The sequence below is a fragment of the Rhineura floridana genome, chromosome 2 (assembly GCF_030035675.1).
Source record: "Rhineura floridana isolate rRhiFlo1 chromosome 2, rRhiFlo1.hap2, whole genome shotgun sequence".
Classification (NCBI taxonomy): Eukaryota; Metazoa; Chordata; class Lepidosauria; order Squamata; family Rhineuridae; genus Rhineura; species Rhineura floridana.
Genome location: NC_084481.1, coordinates 112389690 through 112407830, shown reverse-complemented (window position 1 = coordinate 112407830; position 18141 = coordinate 112389690). Strand labels below are relative to the sequence as shown.

General features: G+C 41.9%; 2 protein-coding genes across 3 annotated transcripts in view; one reads left to right on the top strand and one right to left on the bottom strand.

Annotated features, from left to right (window-relative positions):
- TRPM5 (transient receptor potential cation channel subfamily M member 5) overlaps positions 1-5601 on the top strand; it is a 58525-nt gene extending 52924 nt beyond the window's left edge. The window contains exons 23-25 of the mRNA XM_061612770.1: positions 848-920; positions 1230-1320; positions 5079-5601. Of these exons, the coding sequence (XP_061468754.1) occupies positions 848-920; positions 1230-1320; positions 5079-5179 (265 nt within the window). The 3' untranslated portion in view covers positions 5180-5601. The remainder of the gene's footprint in view (positions 1-847; positions 921-1229; positions 1321-5078) is intronic.
- Positions 5602-8615: 3014 nt separating this feature from the next.
- On the bottom strand, positions 8616-15755 carry TSSC4 (tumor suppressing subtransferable candidate 4). Of its 2 annotated transcripts, XM_061610161.1 has the most exons (4): positions 15522-15755; positions 12239-12350; positions 11690-11760; positions 8616-10435 (listed from the first exon to the last, which is right to left on the bottom strand). In XM_061610161.1, the coding sequence occupies exon 4, from the start codon at positions 10347-10349 to the stop codon at positions 9342-9344; it is 1008 nt and encodes a 335-aa protein (XP_061466145.1). In that variant the 5' UTR covers positions 10350-10435; positions 11690-11760; positions 12239-12350; positions 15522-15755; the 3' UTR covers positions 8616-9341. The 2 variants fall into 2 exon arrangements, with proteins under 2 accessions (XP_061466145.1, XP_061466144.1); XM_061610160.1 differs by lacking the exon at positions 11690-11760.
- Between the last annotated feature and the right edge of the window lie 2386 nt (positions 15756-18141).

The following is an 18141-nucleotide window of genomic DNA, read 5'->3' as shown; positions in this document are numbered from 1 at the left end:
ACCTATCCATTCTCCTACCTTGTCTTCCTGAGCTCCTCTGTCTGAAGGTGTTTTCCCTAGCTTGGCTCCAGCGCTAGAAATCCACCCACCCTTCATTTAGTTAAAAAGAAAACAAACCAACCAGTCCAATCCTGCTTTATAAACCACTCTCTGTATATTTAGTTATCATATGAATTAGTTTGGTCCTAAGACACAAGATATGCAGATCCTTCCCTAAATTAAATGGCTAACCAAAGCATTCATTAATTAAACAGGGCACAAGTATTTGTTTTGCATGGGAACTATGGGAACACAGCATTCACATAAACTGTTTGTTGGGCACATCTAATGTAAAGCAGTGATCAATAGGATGGATTTCTAATGGCTAAGACTTGGTTCAGACATTCAATGGCCCCGAGGGGGGTCATCCAAGAAAGCAGATGAAAGCCCCTGGAGGACTTGCAAGTTGGCAGTGATTGCTTGGTAGTCTCAACTGTATGAACGATTGTCTCCATGAAGGACTTATACAAATGACCACCACAATTTGCACACTTGTGACTGCTCAGAAATTGGGGAGTAAGAATTGCAAATAGAAAAACTGGGACCTCAGGGGCAGAACAAGCAAATGTGAGCTGGTCCTGAAGAATAGTAGATGCAATCCCACTGACCTTTCCAATTACACACTTTTAACTGTTATGTGAAAGCAGAACTTTCACTGGATTAAATCCTTTGCAATAGACCCAGTGGTCATTGTCCCAAACATGTCCTGGATTCTAATCCATGCATGATCCAAAACAACGTCTACTCAAGCTCTTCTAATGCCTTTCTTTGCTCACTGTAATTTTGATATTTATATATTTTTAAACAGGGTGAACAATTTTTCCAAGTATTTTAATGGTCTGAAAGAGCAAGAGAAACGGCTTCAGTCTTTGGAATCACAAGTAAGAATGCTGCTAATGCCAATGTATTATTTTAATGGTAAAATGCACTTAACCTGATTTCATTAACTGGTTTGCTGGTTTTTAATTGTTTTAATTGTCATGTTTTTAACAGGTTTTTTATTTTATATTTTTATTAAGTATGGTTTGTTTTGACTTAATTGTAAATGGGTATTTTATTTATATATTTTATAACTGATTTTATGTTGTAAACTACTTAGGAGTCATTTTTGCATATAAGTAGTATATATATATATATACATACAACAACAACAATAATATGTATTGATACTGAAACAATTTCCTTTGCAGATCAGCTACTGTACAGTTGTCCTTTCCTCGATGGCAGATACCTTAACCAACAACACCTTCTTTTTCAACAGACCAGCTCTGAACTATGCATGTGAGTAAGGTGCAGAGAGCAAGTCTGAAAAAAAATGTTTTAAAAGAAAAAATTAACAGTAAAAATAAGCTCTATGGAAAAGCCCATAAAAAGCAAGAAAATTCGTTTACCACACTATATACCAAAACCTTGCAAAGGGAACCAAACCTTTTCTTCTCTCAATACAATAGCTATTTAGAACAGTGGTTCCCAACCTTTATGAGTACAGGACCCCCTTTGTAAGCTCAAAAAAGTTTGTGAACCCCCCATTGCAATTTTAGTCTCTTTTAATTGAAAAATGGTGCATGGCAAAAATCACATCTCCAAATATCCCTTTCTATGAAAAAATCCCTGCAAACAGGGAGGTGTTGCTTTCTTTTCTTAATGCAAAGGTCCAATCAAATTGGTATTCCCCTCCCCCCCCAGTATGAAGATGTACAGTCCTATCCCCCAACACCAGTGGGTTACAGTGTTGGACTAAGATCCAGGTTCCAATCCCCACGCAGCCATGAAACTCCCTGGGTCACCTTGGACCAGACACAGTCTCTCAGCTGACCTATCTCACAGGGTTGGTGTAAGGATAACATGGAAAGGGGGGGACCTTGAACAACTTGGAGGAAAGGTGGGATATAAATGCAATATTAATTAAATAAATAAATACATTTCAGCTGCAGTGTGTGGACCCCAGCCTCAGCCAACGTGCTGAGCTTTTTAATCATCATCATCATCAAGAAGAAGCAGTGTGGTAGCAGTGGGGATGCTAAACTGTGAAGACTAAAGGATGGATAGATTGAGGAGGGGGTTAGTACTTTCAGGCCTTGGTATGATCATCAGAACTGATGACTTGGTTAGTGTGCACTTGGTGAATGAGAGTGGAACAGAAAACAGATCAGTGCATGCACATACATAAACACACCTGCCCCTCCTGCAAGCATCTGCAGGCATGCATACATCTGGGCACGTGGGAGGGGTGAAGCCCTCAATGGCTGTAGCATCTTGGAGAGAGAGATTGGGGATGGAGTGTAGGTGGAAGAAAGGGGGGGCGCTGGCACATACACTTAGCCTCAGAGATGGGGGGCGAGCACTGCTCCTTGGCTCCGTCTGGGCCAAAGGCGAGATCTGGGTGGCCTTGCAAATAAGAATAATTTTTTAAAGGAGTTGATAATGAAGCAGGAGCCAAAAAAGGCAAGCAGGCTGGTTACCAGGAAGGGGGAAAGCAGCCTTTCCTTGCAGCCTTGCTTCTTTTGCTTCACGAAAAGCCCTCTTCTCTTGTTCTGAGCAAGGGTGTCATCAGCAGCGGTAGTGTGAGGAGCTGGGAGCTGGCGATTGTAATTCCCTCTTCTTCCTGGTAGCTCCACCCTCAGCCTCCTTCAGTGTCTGCCACATGTTTTATAGGCAGATGCCTGTCCTCGATGTGCCTGAAAGACACTCTGGCACTTCAGCAAAAGACCACTCCTCTGGTTTGGAGCAAAGGGGAGGTGTCATCTGCAGTGGCGGTGGGGAACAGACAGCATCCAGGGAGGGAAGCCTTTCGTTTTTAAAAAATAATTTCTCTGCTGTTTGCGGCCCCCTCTGGATTATTAGTGGTCACGGTCCCCAGGTTGGGAACCACTGATTTAGAGGATAAATATTGTATTATAACCAAGAGCCAGTTCTGCATGTCTACTCATAAGTAAGTCCTACTGAGTTTAGTGGGACTTACAGATAAGTGACTATAGGGTTGCAGCCTAAGAGACTGAACGACCAGGAAATTAAAATCTAGCTTCAACTAGGAACTCCCTAGGTAACCCAAAGTAAGCTGCCCTTTCTCCATCTCATGCCCATCTGAAAATACGGGGAGAATAATACTGGCCTAAAGTATAGTATGCAGCTGTGAAGCTCCAGGGGTGGCCTGGGCTCTGTCACTTTCTCTCAGCCTAATCTACTTCACAGGATAAAGTGGGGAGGGGGTAACTTGCATGCCATGTGTTTCTTGCAGGAAAGGCAACACAATGCAAAACATTACAAAGTTGTAAGAATTACAGAGATTACATATTTATACCTCACATTTCTTTTATTGACTTCTAAGTAGTATACATGGGGCTTCTTTGGCAGTCTCCCGCCCAGGCACTAACCAAACCTAGACTTTCAGCAAGGATGCTGTATCAAGTGCTTTCTGACCAGGCCTGGGACTCGTGTGTAATGCATGAGAATGCCTGAACCCTGTCATGATTAATATTTCCATTTTACACCTTGGACTCAACATTACAAATCAAAATGTTCATTTATGACGAACAAAGCTCAAGAAATAGAGCCCACTTTTTAACTCCCCCAGGCTTTACCGAGTTTATAGCTGGGGAGCTTTCCTATTCAGTAGTAGGCTGTTCTCCACGTGCATTGGGGGATGCAGGTATACTTCGATTCCAAAGTCAATGAGAAGGTCCTTCTGATGTGTTATGTCATTGTATCTAAGAGAATATCCCCACTTCATCAGAGCTTTTATCTATATGGACTTTCATTGCGTAGATAGCGTTTTCCACCGATGAAATTGATAGCTGAGATTCTTATCATCAAATGACTTCAGTCCATATTCAGTGGCCTGATGAAAGAGAGGACAGGGCTCCTGTATCTTTAAGAGTTGTGTTGAAGAGGGAGTTTCAGCAGGTGTGCTGACAAACTACATCTGCTGAATTTCTTTCTGCTACACAGCTCTTTAAAGGTGCAGGAGCCCTGCCCTCTTTTTCACTAGGTCACCTTCAATCCACATGCGGTGTTTCCCATTCACTGCCATTTGAAAATAGTTTCTGTATGCACCAGTTCCCACATTTGCATGGACCCTCTGGATTTGAGATCAAGCAGCTTTTGTGGACGAAAGCTTATTTTATCAGATGTGATGGTACAAGGCCCTGCTGTTTGCACATGGATAGAAAGATATCTGTTTTGTATCTTCATGAGATTAATATGCATCTTTGTGAGATTAATGGCTTTCCACTGCATCTGGCTAAATCCAGTGCCTTCTATAGTGACACATTCCAGAAGCGTAGGCTGAAAACACTTTTTAAGTCTTGTCCTCAGTTGGTCCATCACATACTTGTAGAGGAAAAAGTATTCTAAACAGTGAGTCCAAAAGGCCAAGAAATGCAAGTGACCAGGAAAGTCTGGGATATTTGTATACCGTTTGCATTTATGCAAGATAAGAAGTAACTCATTCACAACAGCAGTAACCTATGATACTGTCTTCTAGCTATGCTTATTTTAAACACCAGTAGTGGAAGAGAAATCTAAAGTAACTGCAGGTTTTTAATTAGCTTAGCATAGCTGGGAAAGTAGCATCACCAACTATACATATTGTGGTGGGTCACTTATTGTGCTTGAACAGAAATGTCAGACCTTACTCCATCTCTGCCTCTCATAGCATTTTCTTCCAAAGTTTTTTCCTCTCTCTTGGTACCCATGTTTACCTACAAAATAAGGAAAGCCTTTTACGCATCAGATGCAGTAGGCTGTAGCCCATGGAAGTTTATGCTGCAATAAATCTGAGTCTTTAAGGTACAAATCCATCTATCATTCTGAAATGGATCAGAAATAGAATTCCATCATTGAACATTTGTATACTAACAGGCACAAATGATGTGAGAAAACTTTCTGAATGATTTTTCTTCTTGTAGAAGAAAAAATACCTTTGATGATATGGATTTTAAATTAAGGAAAGATCTCTTCAGATAATTAGTGAAACGGAGGGTATGGCCTATTATACCTGCTGACATTAACCAGTGTTTTTATTTCAAAAATCTTCATAGGTTTCATAAATCCAGGCACACATCAAATGCCTGTACCAGAAGGCAATGAAGATGGAGAAGGCACCAATCAGTTTGAAGACATGATGTACATCGATAACTAACTCTCACTCCAGCAGATCAAACATTTTGCTGTTTGTTGATTGACTTTTTGACATATTCAAGACCGTCTTCTATTACCTCAAGGGTATTTTCTTTTGATGGCAGAGTACTGACCTGTCTGCCATACCAGACATGCATAATGCCTATCCTGAAACATTACATCCAATTTATTAGCCTTATAAATGTTTACTCTGATTGTTTCCAATAATCCACCTCCTTCTCAGCCGTCTATTTAACTTTTTGTGTTGCTGTTTAATCGTTGCTAGGCAAATAAAGCTTGCATGAATACAAAATTACTGCAAATCCACTCATACCAGACCACTCCAAACCTTATTAGCAACATCAACCAGAATGTTTAAAATATATTCTGCATATACTTTTGCCCTCCCTGAGAATGGTTGTTGTAGTATTAAAGTTCTTTGATTGGTCTTCTTTCCGTACGCTGTGCATTTCCTCTGAAACTTGTATTATTATTGCTGGTTAGTTCCAAAAGTCCATCACTGCTGATCAAGCATGGACCAGTCATACAACTTCCACTGCCCTTCCCCTTCACTGATATCCAAAGGGGAACACTGGGCTCTTAGTAAACTTAAATATGCCCTTTTTGTGTATAAACCCAAGTAATCAGACTCCTGCATTAACCGTGGGTCCTTATTTTTATATCCTTAATGATTTGGGGAAGATCCTGCCATTATATTCATTGTTCTCTTAATAGCTTGTGTAGTTTCCGGGATTGTGAGCAGGGACATCTATTAGTCCTTAAGGACAGCAATCTATAGCAAGCAAAATGGATTTTACAACTTGCTAGTTGATAGCTGAATTCTCAAGAGTTCTTTTGTATGTGAACTAGCTAGAAAACCCTTACGATGTTGAGTAGTAATTGGCAATATACCAATATGCTACTTCAATAGATCTCTTCATATGTACTATCAAGAAAATAGCACCGATTGTGAATTACTGGGCTTTAACCCAACTTTCTCATTTTCCTTTATAAACATTTTGCTATATGAAGTTGTAGCTTTAGGCTTCCACGTACTACAATTAATAACCTTTTAAAAAAAGATATTCAGGTTTGTCTGTGTTAATAAGATAGCTGCTTTAGAAGGTTCTTTCCAGCAGCAAGATTATACACCCCCTCCAACACCTGTCTTTACTACTGCCAGTAGTAAAGCACAATTACTGAACTAGCTTCCTTGAGTCCTACTACACAAGGACAAGTAGTGTTGCCACATTAATTTGACAATGTTCCTTACCTTTAACATCTGCATGGCATGCACAAAATCTGCATGTAAACATTTATCTACAGTTGAGAAGTTGGGCTTGGAATGTGCTTCATTTGCTTTATTTATTTATTTACAGGCAGGCCCCGCTTATACGGCAGGTTCCGTTCCGGACCCCCGCCGTAAAGCGGAAATCACCGTAAAGCAGAACCCCATTGAATATAATGGGGCGCGTTGCACAAAAATGACACAAAAATGCTGCAAAAGGGCAAAATCGGCTTTAAAAATGGAGAATGAAAGCCATGACATTAGCGGAACGCCGGTAAGCGAAGTGCCGGTAAGCAGGGCCCTACTGTATTGATTGATATCTTGCCCTTCCTCCCAGCTATGATTCTGCAGCTATCATGCCTGCCATAGGGAAAAACTGACCTTATCTCACAAACACCCTTCCTGGTGAACAATGCAGAAAATGCATCTTACCTCACATTTTGGGGTATGAAAGCAGCATGTCCAGCCACAATGGATGGTTCTGAAGGAAGCTGCAACAACCATTTGGCAAGGAGTAGGACCTTAGAGGATACCTCTCACTGTGCCATCAGATAAAGGAATCTACAGATTGATTAACAATTGTGACTGTTCAGAATAATTGGTGTTGAGCTGAAAGGGCATATCTTCTTCTCATGTGAAGAAAGTCTATCCCAAAACACAAGACATATCCAGCATATAACCTTGAAAATGTCACATGGATAAACTCAATGCCATATTCCTGGGCAACAAAAAAAGTCTCATTCCATGGAACACAGCTAGTTGTTTTGAGTTGCAGCTGCAAGTTGACTGACACAACCAGAACACAAGCATCTATTCAGCACTGATAATGGACCCATTTTTTCAGAATTCTACATTTCCCAAATGTTTATGGTTACTGAAAGTTGTCATGTGAATGTGTGGTGTGTGTGAAGAAGGGAGGTAGGACACCACAGTGAGGGGTAGTTCCAGCTGGAAGCTGTTGCTCACCTGAAATGCTAACCAAGAATCCAGCAAAACAGGATGGGGTGCTTTTTCAAAAACACAAATGTGTAAAATGTTCATGTAGATGTACCAAATTAAACACAGAAGTGTTAGGTAATGCCTGAAATGGTGTTTCATGACTGCAGTTCAGCTTGCTCTGCAAAGTACTCAGATGGTTAACGGAGAGAAGAGTCCAGGAGATAAATATTTATACAAATTCTTCCCAACTTGTAGACTGAAACCTTAAAAGCTCTGAAGCTCCTTTCCTTGGAGACATATTGAAATCTCAGCATCATTACTGTGCTGCAAGATACTACTTGGCTGGCCTGTGGTTGCCAGATTAAGCTTTTAAAGTTTGGAAGATTCAGCTTAGAAATGCTAAATTTTAATTTATCAGTCATATACACTGGAAGAAATTCCACCTAGACTAGAGGTGGTGACCCTCTGTCCTGCAGGCGTAATTAGCCCATTGGGGCAGATGCAGTACAGAGACAGCTTCCCAAGGTGAGATAGCTGCACACTTCCACTACTTTTCAGACTGTGATCCTGCCCTTCTGCCAAAAACTCAAGACCAGCACATATGGTCCTCCCTTCTATCCTCACAAAAATCCTCCAAGGTAGGTTAGGCTGATAGTGTCTGGCTAAGGGTTATCCCCAGTAAAATATTTTGGTTGAGTGGGGCATTTGAACCCAGCTATCCCTGGTCTGTCCAGCACTCTGCCCACTACTCTCATATTGGCTCGCTGGGTGGTTAGAGCTCAGGTGTGAACCATTATATATGTAATTAAAACACCATATTTTTATTGATTGTGTGCAGCTTTACTGTAGTTTTGTACAATTAATGTGCCCACCTTTCTCCTCCTTATTTGACCCTTGGAAGTCCTATGTGGGTGGAACTCCTAGCACTCATGAGGGAAGCAAATGGATCAGGCCTGGAAGGAGTGAGAGACAGGAGGAACTCTTTTCCACCTTCACAACATCCAAAGCTGAACTTGACCAAACTGATTCCACTACAAGCACCAAAGAACAGATTAGTACTTGCTGCCATTTCTCTTTGCAGGCTGAAGCACCTTGTGCACACATGGAGAGAGATAACAGAAATGAAGAAGGCTGATGCTGTAGCAATCAAGAGGGAGGGAAATATACCTGTCAAGTTTAGACCAACACCACCAGCTGCTTACACACATACACTCTGGAACCACACCAAGCAGTAATTCAAAATTTTATTGACACCAAGAAATATGAAAAGGATCACATAGTAAGTTTGTTAAAGAATCCATTTTAAGCCCCTTAATTCCCAAACAAATCTGGTCAAGCTGATATGAAGTCACTTTACTTTAGGAAGCAGCTCTTGGATATGTACACAGAAACATCACAGTTGCAAGGGAAGAGGCTGTGGATATTCAATGCTGAGATCAGTCACCATCTTTCATAATCCAATGAGACACAAAGTTATGGGCTAAACGTTTGTTCCATAAGGTGCCGATATGCATGCACACATCCTAGACCTCACCCACACAACATGTTTTGTCAGTATTCTGAGATGGGATACCAGTCAAAAGATTTTGCATGAACAGCTGAGCAAAACTGTAGCTCATCAAGATCTGGTGGGTTATGCAGTTATAAGATTTGTTCCACAACTGAAAAACAAAAGACAAAAACGGAGATGATCTCTCACAGGCAAAATCTTTGTAGGCATTTCTGTATGACCCTAAATCAAAATTTGTCTAGTTTCAATTCTGCAGAGACTTTTTGAAGATGGTAAGTGGAACGCTAAAATATCTCTAAGTCTCAGCTCCAAGCATGCTAAGCAAAAGAAACAAATTGCCAAAACTCATGCAAACTTGTCAAACAATGGAGAAAATATTTTTAGGGAAACTCTTCTTAGAAAACACAAGAATAATTTATCCAGATTTAGGACTCTTCCTCATCTTCATCATGGGCTGGCTTTGAGTCGGAAATGCTTCCTATTCCTTTTCTTACTACCACGGAAGCCCATGGTCTCCACTACTGTCTCTTCATCTTTCTCAGAAGAATCTATGTCAGATCCTCGCTGAACATCTAACGCCTCCAATTTCAGCTGCTTCCAACCTTCCACTTCCTTTAAGGGATCTAGTATACCCTCCTCCTCATTCTGGGTCTTAGACTTCTTTGGCGGGCTCTCTTTGGCCTCCTGGTTTGCATCAGTAAGCTCGGTCTCTTCATCTTCCTTTGCACAAGGCCTTTTCCTGTCTAAGCTTGCCTTTGTGGGTTTAGTAAAGATAATCCTGCCAGCACCAGAGCTGGAAGGATCCTGGTTGAAAGATAGGGTGTAGCTTTCAGGTTTGGTTGAGCTTTTTTCCTCTCTACTCTTCTCCAAGCCCTTCAGGAACTCCATAGCAACTGACCTGTTGGTCTTATCACTAGACTCTGAAATATCATCCAAGTTGTACTTGGTCCAGCGTTCTGGGTGTGTAATGTAATCAGGAACTGCTGGGGAACTTTTGCGAGCTGTTGGTGGTTTGCTTGGTCTTCCAAGGTTTTCTGCAGGCATCTTGTTTAAAATAGTGGGTGGAGGCAGAGGGCGCTTAAAACTTCCATCAATTACATTATCTTCTGCAATTGAGGGCACTGCCCGTTTGGCTGCCCCTTCCAGACAGTCAAAAATGCTCTGGCTGCGCTGGGTAAAGGTTGAACTCATGCCTTTCAGATGAAATGGCTGGACAGGTGATTTTCGGTTACCGTGTAAAGGGTCACCACTTTCGTCTGATCTACCACCCGTATCATCTAAGGGAAGGGATTCCTCAGGACATGCAGTATCATCTTCAGCATCGCCTGTAAACCCAAAGTCATCTGAATCTGAATCGCTCAGGGAAATTGTGTCTGAAGGAAGGACACCCTCGTAATCTCCGGCCCCGCCAGCCACGACACCCATGAAGGGTTCACCTGCACCTTCATCTCCCATCTTTGGGAAGTTACTTGGTTCTACTAATTTGGCTTAGGCGTTGCTGCAGCCAATTAAGTTTTCCAGCTGTCCAGGGAGCTTAAAGCCTAGAACAAAAAGAAACAATGACGTTCAGCTGTGAAAAGGAAGCTGTACCACGACATCTTCCCTTCATTTCCTCAAGAACTTCAAAACTAGAAACTTTAAGACAAAAATATGGAGAAAGAAGAATTAGCATTAAAAAACCCAACTCAGTTATTATTTCAAATAAATGGTTCTGGAGTTCCTTTTGGTTTTTTTTACACTGAGATCTGCTAAGCACTGCCAGTTACAGAGTTTACCCCCTTGTGATATAATATTCTTTAAAAATTAAATGTTTTGAACCCTACAGGACTACAATTTTATTTATTTATGACAGTACACGGACAAAAAAACCTATTGCTGTTCATTCCTTGTTTAATAAGATCCACCAGTGTATCTCGTTCCGCATAACACAATAATCAGGTAGTAATATACTCGTAGAAACTGCGAAATGAGCAATTTTCAATATATTAGGTCAGGACATAGATTTACAGACAGCAACATTAATTTTAACTTATAATTTTGCAGAGATTGTGGCTAGATGGTCCATCAGTATTTAGAGCCAAGGGTGTGTTCTGGCACTAAATATCAGCTGTCTTGAATAGGGCAAGGTTCCTGCTTATGAGAAGAAACACTTGCATAAGGTCAGACAAACTAGAAAGAAACATGATCTAACATAACTTACAAATTAACCAAATCTGTGACATCTGGGTCTAGTAGTACTTAATTTCTGCTGCCCCTGAATAGTTGCATAATATTTTGCTTCTCATTTGAAAACTAAAACAGTATTTAGTAAGTCAGTAGCATTTCCCCCTTTTAAAAAAATTAGTTGCTTCTACTCAGTTTGTAATGCAATAGTTTCTTTTTATTACAATCTACGCTGATGTGGTGCCATTATTTCTTGGCAGGGTTCAGTCCAACTCTGGAATCTAACAAAAGCAAATTTAGTTTCTACATTTCCTTAAAATAGCTTACAAAAATGACAGTGGAACTGGGCAATTCACTGAATTTCCTGTTTTATCTTTGTGCATGCCAAACACCAAGTTGGTTGGGAGAGCTTTATCCTGTATTTAAAATGCTCTACCTCTTGAGTCTGAGGGCCATTTCAGACGTTTCTGTGCCCCCCTACATCCATTCATGTGCTAGGCCCATTTAGTGGCCCTTAATATTGATATCCTTAGTCTCTAGTGACTGATTCCCTGACAGGGAAGAATTGTATTGGATGGAAGCTATTTTATGGTGACGGTAAACAGGCATGGAAAAATCTACTAGCCACTCACCATCTGGAGTCTGAACCAGTATTCCATCCTCTGGGTCAGTTAAAGCCACCAAGGTTCTCAGATCTTGTACCCTGGCAGTAAGAGGTTGGACATATCATCAGCGCAAATGAAGTGGAATTTAAATTTTATAGTACATTAACAGTACTTGCTGTTTGGGTAGATGTGGCCGCTAGCCTTGTACTAACAACAACATCTGCAAACAATCCTTTTTCAGACTGGAAAGCAGAATCTTTGCACATTTTGTACAGACATCAATACATCTATTCAGGTACTGGACTTCAATGTGCAACTTACATAGCTGTACGACTTGCATGAAGATTTAAACAGTCACTGCCTGAACTCAGCAGCTGAAATAAACTGTCTAGTTATTGGAAAATGATTTGTGGGGAATGAGAATCCAACTCACATTAGTTAACAGCTTTTTTCCTCAGGCACTATGATAAAATAAAAAGACCCCTCAAATATCTACATTATGTGGATTCTGTTTTTTTCAAGTGAGGTTTTAGGTGCTTCTTACTGGCAGTTAAAAAAAAATCCAGAAAGACTCACAGATTCTTTGCAGTGATCTGATTAGGATATAATTGAGACAGGATGGCTTCTCTCTGAATGGAAAGGTCCCCTTCAGAATCTTCCATACTAGCCTTGGTCCCTGTGATTTCAACTGTGGGAAAGCCAAAGAACAGATTACCATTTCCGCCCTCTTGCACATACTCTTGCAGCAATTCAAGCTCCCATTATTTGATAGGCAATACCTGATATTATTTGAGGAAGATGTAAACTTGGCGGTAACGACTAACAAAGGCTTGTGAACAATAAGAGGAACTGAGGGAATGGCTCTAATGGGGCCTAGTAATAGCCTTCATAAAAATGTAGGAAGAAAGTCAGGCCATAAATCACATATCCTTCAATGTTTGTATGCCCAGAGAAACAAAGAGGATGAACTTGAACTCTTTATACAGGAGAGTAAATACTACTTGATAGGTATAACTGAAACTTGGTGGGATGACTCCAATGACTGGAATACAGCGATTGAAGGATATAATTTGTTCAAAAAGAACAGAAGGAATAGAAAGGGAGGCAGAGTTGCGCTATATGTTAAAAGTATACAGTATATCCCTGCACAGAAATACAGGAGGATGACCTTAGTAGCTCCACTGAAAGTATCTGGATTAAAATTAAGGGGCAAGGAATAAAAGGAACATAGTGGTTGGAGTCTACTACCGACTGCCCAATCAAGGAGAAGATGGGGATGAAATTTTTGAAAAGCAAAATTGCCAATGTTTCGAGGAGGCATGATGTAGTAGTAATGGGGGACTTCAATTACCCCAATATCTGTTCGGAGACAAATTCTGCCAAACATTTCCCTCCAAGAAATTATTGACTTGTGCTGGAGATAACTGTCTCCTACAGAAAGAGGAAGCAACTAGAAGATCAGCTATCCTTGACTTGATTCTAACCAATAGAGACGACTTGGTGGATGAAGTGGCAGTTGCAGGAACTGTGAGGGAAAGTGACCACACTATACTTAAATTCTTGATTTTATTATTATTATTTGATTTACATCCCACCCTTCCTCCCAGCAGGAGCCCAGGGCAGCAAACAAAAGCATCAAAAACATTAAAACAACATAAAAACAAGCTTTAAAACACATTAAAACAAAACATCTTCAAAAATGTTACTTAAAAAAGCTTTTAAAACATCTAAGATTAAAACATTTTAAAAAGAAGGTTTAAGAACATATTAAAAAGCAATTCCGACACAGACTGAGCGTTTGCTTTTAAAGGAAGCAAAAGCTGAGAGTAACCACATAAGTACCCTGGACTTCAGGAAAGCTGATTTTAATAAACTCATAACAATGGTAAACAAGGTTTCATGGCAAGCAAACCTAATGAGTGTTGCCACACAGAGGCGGGCCAGGATCTCTTCTCAATCATCTTAGAGTGCAGGATATGGAATAATGGGCTCAAGTTGCAGGAAGCCAGATTTTGACTGATCAGAAAAAAATTCCCAACTGTTAGAGCAGTATAATAATGGAACCAATTACCTATGGAGGTGGTGGGCTCTCCAATACTGGAGGCATTCAAGAGGAAGCGGGACAGCTTTAATTGGGTATGCTTTAATTGGGATTCCTGCATTGAGCAGGGGATTGGACTCGATGGCCTTAGAAATCCCTTCCAACTCTATGATTCCACGACTGATAATGTTTAAAGCATACAAATGATTGGGGGGGGCACTACTGCATGCTAGACCAGAGGCTGGGATCCTTCGGTTCTCCAGATCTTGCTGGACTACAACTCCCATTATTCCTGATTCTTGGTGATGCTGGCTCCTCTGAGTCCAGCAACATCTGGAGGGCCAAAGGTTTGCCACTGCTGCGCTGAACTCTTTTATACAAACTAATTCCATGAGGACCTCACCAGGAAATTATTTTTAAAAGATCACTGGGGGCAGGGGGAACCAACTCATTTGTCCCAGAGTAGAAAAAAGACACAGATCAATGGGTTTGGATCCACTGCTCCAAGGCAAGACCATCCATGTGCCAGCTGCCCATGGCTACATAGATAACAACCCACACAATCAAAATCGAAACCAAAAGTGGTACAAAAGAGTGCGGTCTACTATCGAAAGTTATCTGGTAAAGCAAAAAGCTTCAGTCAAGAAACCAACTTGTTATGAAGAAAACAATTTGCCCCTCCTCAAGTCTCTACCAACATGAGCTATGGGGAAATTATTTTTCCCAATCCAAATATATCAATCAGTCTGCTCTGAGCATTAGCAAACCATTGATCCACTTTCAGGGAAAGCAAAACAGGAGTTAACAGCAAGGTGAAGATCTATTAACCAACAGTTACTGCAAGTAAAGCCATAGAGGATATAAGGTTGTTATGAGAAATCTGTTAAGTGCTTTGAACACTCCACACTATTACATAAATGCAAAATAACATTGCGGTATTGATATTTTCGGTGCAGAGATGTGTCTCACATAGACTTGCTGTCTCTCACCCTAATATTTGGATAGGGGAGGCTATAAAACCAAGGCAAGCACAGGTGTGCAGTCTCTGGGTCTCAGGACGAGAGGCAGAAACTCAGGACAGGATAAACGGAAAGAAATCCCTCTCACTCACTGACCAAATGAAATTTACGGGCAGCAGATTCAAAGCAGGGAACACATACACAAAGAAAAAGGGCATGCCTTCTTCATACAGCGCTTCATTAACCATTGGAATTTGTTGCCACAAGCCATAGAGATGGTCACTGGTTTAGATTTATTGGTCTTTAGCGGGAGGGACCGAAGGGGTCAGAGCGCTCTACCATATCTAAGGTGGGTCACAGCAGAAGCGTTAGCACCGTATACAAACGCATAGGCAACGGTTAAGCGATGGGCCCCCAAATGCACATTTGGTTTAAAGGTGGGATTGAAAAGGGCGACGACTGCTGGCTTAGATGACTTTCAAAGCGGATGTCAGAAATTCACGGACGAAAAAACCATCAATGGCAACTGGACACGAACAGTTCCATCTTCAGAGGCACCTCCGAAGACCAGGGTGGTGGTGGTGATTTTTTTATGGGGCGGAGGGGGAGGTAGGGAGAAGGGCAAAGGACGGAGGACAACCGACTTCGCGTCCAGCTTGTGCCCTTCCCGGAGGCATCTAGTTGGCCAGTTTGGGAAACAAGAGGATGAATTTTAGGCCAGATCCAGCAAGGCCCTTATTCTCTCCGCGGACATTTTTCCCCACGCATCCCCCTTCTCCCGTGGTGCGAGGCGAGGCACCTCCTGACACAACAGCCCGTTTTTCCTGCACTCAGAACTCCTCCACATCGACCTTCTTACCTCCGTCCTGGCACACGCATCAACTTCTCCCCTTGCGAACAACACCAGCACACCTCGGTATATCCGCTCCGCACTACCATACTCAATTCCAGCTGCGGCCTATCGTTTTCTGTGCCGTTGTTCCCTCATACGCTGGGAGATGAAGTTTTTTAGCTCCACGGAACTGAATAGAAACTTACGGTGGCTACAGGCCTCTGAAACTACATATCCCAGAAGGGAACTCGCCGTTGAAGCCTGTCGAATAAAAAGCCTCGTCCTTGAGCTAATCTTCCCGATGTATTCTGGGAGCTGTAGTGATTATATTATCGTCGAAGAGGGATCAGGCGTGAAGAGCGTGTTTTAACCATAGAGATAGAAATAAAATATAAAGAGTAACGCATTCTCCTGACTTCCGATACCAATGATGAAATCCTAATCCATCTTTCCTGTGAGTTATTTCTGAGTAAGTATTTTGCGCTGACACCCATGGCACTTTTATCAATATATGAGTACGGGCACTTCATATTTTTTTTCAAAAAGAAAGAAAGACTGTGTGTAGCAGTTTAGTATGAAGAGCCGTGAAACATGTGCCGAAATAGTCTATATGTACTGAGACCATGTGAACCTTTTTTCTTTCTCTTTCTTAACGTTTGGGACTCTAAAAGTAAGATCCATGTTGGGGTTATGTTTGTTACCTTATTGTTCGGAAAATGTCACCCCCTCCAGTTGTTTAAAAAGGACCACAACCAAAAATAGAACCAACAGCAGCAAACCATATAAAACAGCATTAAAAAAAATACCAAAGGTATTTGGTATTTGGTATTTGAGGAGAAAGGAAATGGACTGCCTTCAAGTCGATCCCGACTTATGGCTGGTTTTCATGGTAAGCAGTATTCAGAGGGGTTACCATTGCCTCCCTCTGAGGCTAGTCCTCCCCAGCTGGCTAGGGCCTGCTCAGCTTGCCACAGCTGCACAAGCCAGCCCCTTCCTTGTCCGCAACTGCCAGCTGGGGGGCAACTGGGCTGTTTGGGACTATGCAGCTTGCCCACGGCTGCACAGGTGGCAGGGCACGTAACCCCTGAACCACTCACTGTGGGGGTGATCTTTAGTGGGCTCTTTACACCCAGGAGACACGAACGGGGATTTGAACTCACAGACTCTGCACTCCCAGCCAGGCTCTCCTCCTCAATCCCAAATGATGCCCCAGTCTTTCCCTATTAGGGTGGCCGCATATGCATCCTTCTAAAAGAGAAAGTGCATCAACAAAGAAGGACAGCAATTTGACTAATATATGCATATGCTATTTGACTAATATATGCATATTTATATGTAGAGATTCAAATTTAGAAATAATTTTTAAAATTAAAATAGAAAGACAAACCATCTCACAGTGGTGGGAAAGACTGCGGCCACTTGACCTGACCTGAGTGCCTGCCTGCACGGTCTGATGTCCAGGTGCTCGCTGTTGATGGGCAACTTCAAGCCTCCATGCTCTCCCTTGTCATAATTCTCTTTAAACAGGACTTAGTTTGGACAGTCTTTCAAACAGATGTCTTCAAATAGAGGCCCGTCCTCTGTAAAGTAGAAAGTATGCACACCCTATGCCCTGTGCTCTGATGAAAATCTCCAAGGGATGAGAAATGGGAGGATGTGCGCTCTGCACTGGTTTAAATAGTGGAAATAAGAATCACTTTATGTCCCCTGCAAATTTTTGTTGCACATCTTTGAAATGGGCATTGAAGTCCAAAGGAAATCAACAAGGCCCCCTAAGTTTGCATGTCTTAAGAACATAAGAACATAAGAAGAGCCTGCTGGATCAGGCCAGTGGCCCATCTAGTCCAGCATCCTGTTCTCACAGTGGCCAACCAGGTGCCTGGGGGAAGCCTGCAAGCAGGACCCGAGTGCAAGAACACTCTCCCCTCCTGAGGCTTCCGGCAACTGGTTTGCAGAAGCATGCTGCCTCTGACTAGGGTGGCACAGCACAGCCATCATGGCTAGTGATAGCCCTGTCCTCCATGAATTTGTCTAATCTTCTTTTAAAGCCATCCAAGCTGGTGGCCATTACTGCATCTTGTGGGAGCAAATTCCATAGTTTAACTATACGCTGACTAAAGAAGTACTTCCTTTTGTCTGTCCTGAATCTTCCAACATTCAGCTTCTTTGAATGTCCACGAGTTCTAGTATTATGAGAGAGGGAGAAGAATTTTTCTCTATCCACTTTCTCAGTGCCATGCATAATTTTATACACTTCTATCATGTCTCCTCTGACCCGCCTTTTCTCTAAACTAAAAAGCCCCAAATGCTGCAACCTTTTCTCGTAAGGGAGTCGCTCCATCCCCTTGATCATTCTGGTTGCCCTCTTCTGAATCTTTTCCAACTCTATAATATCCGTTTTGAGATGAGGCGACCAGAACTGTACACAGTATTCCAAATGCGGCCGCACCATAGATTTATACAACGGCATTATGATATCGGCTGTTTTATTTTCAATACCTTTCCTAATTATCGCTAGCATGGAATTTGCCTTTTTCACAGCTGCCGCACACTGGGTCGACATTTTCATCGTGCTGTCCACTACAACCCCGAGGTCTCTCTCCTGGTCGGTCACCGCCAGTTCAGACCCCATGAGCGTATATGTGAA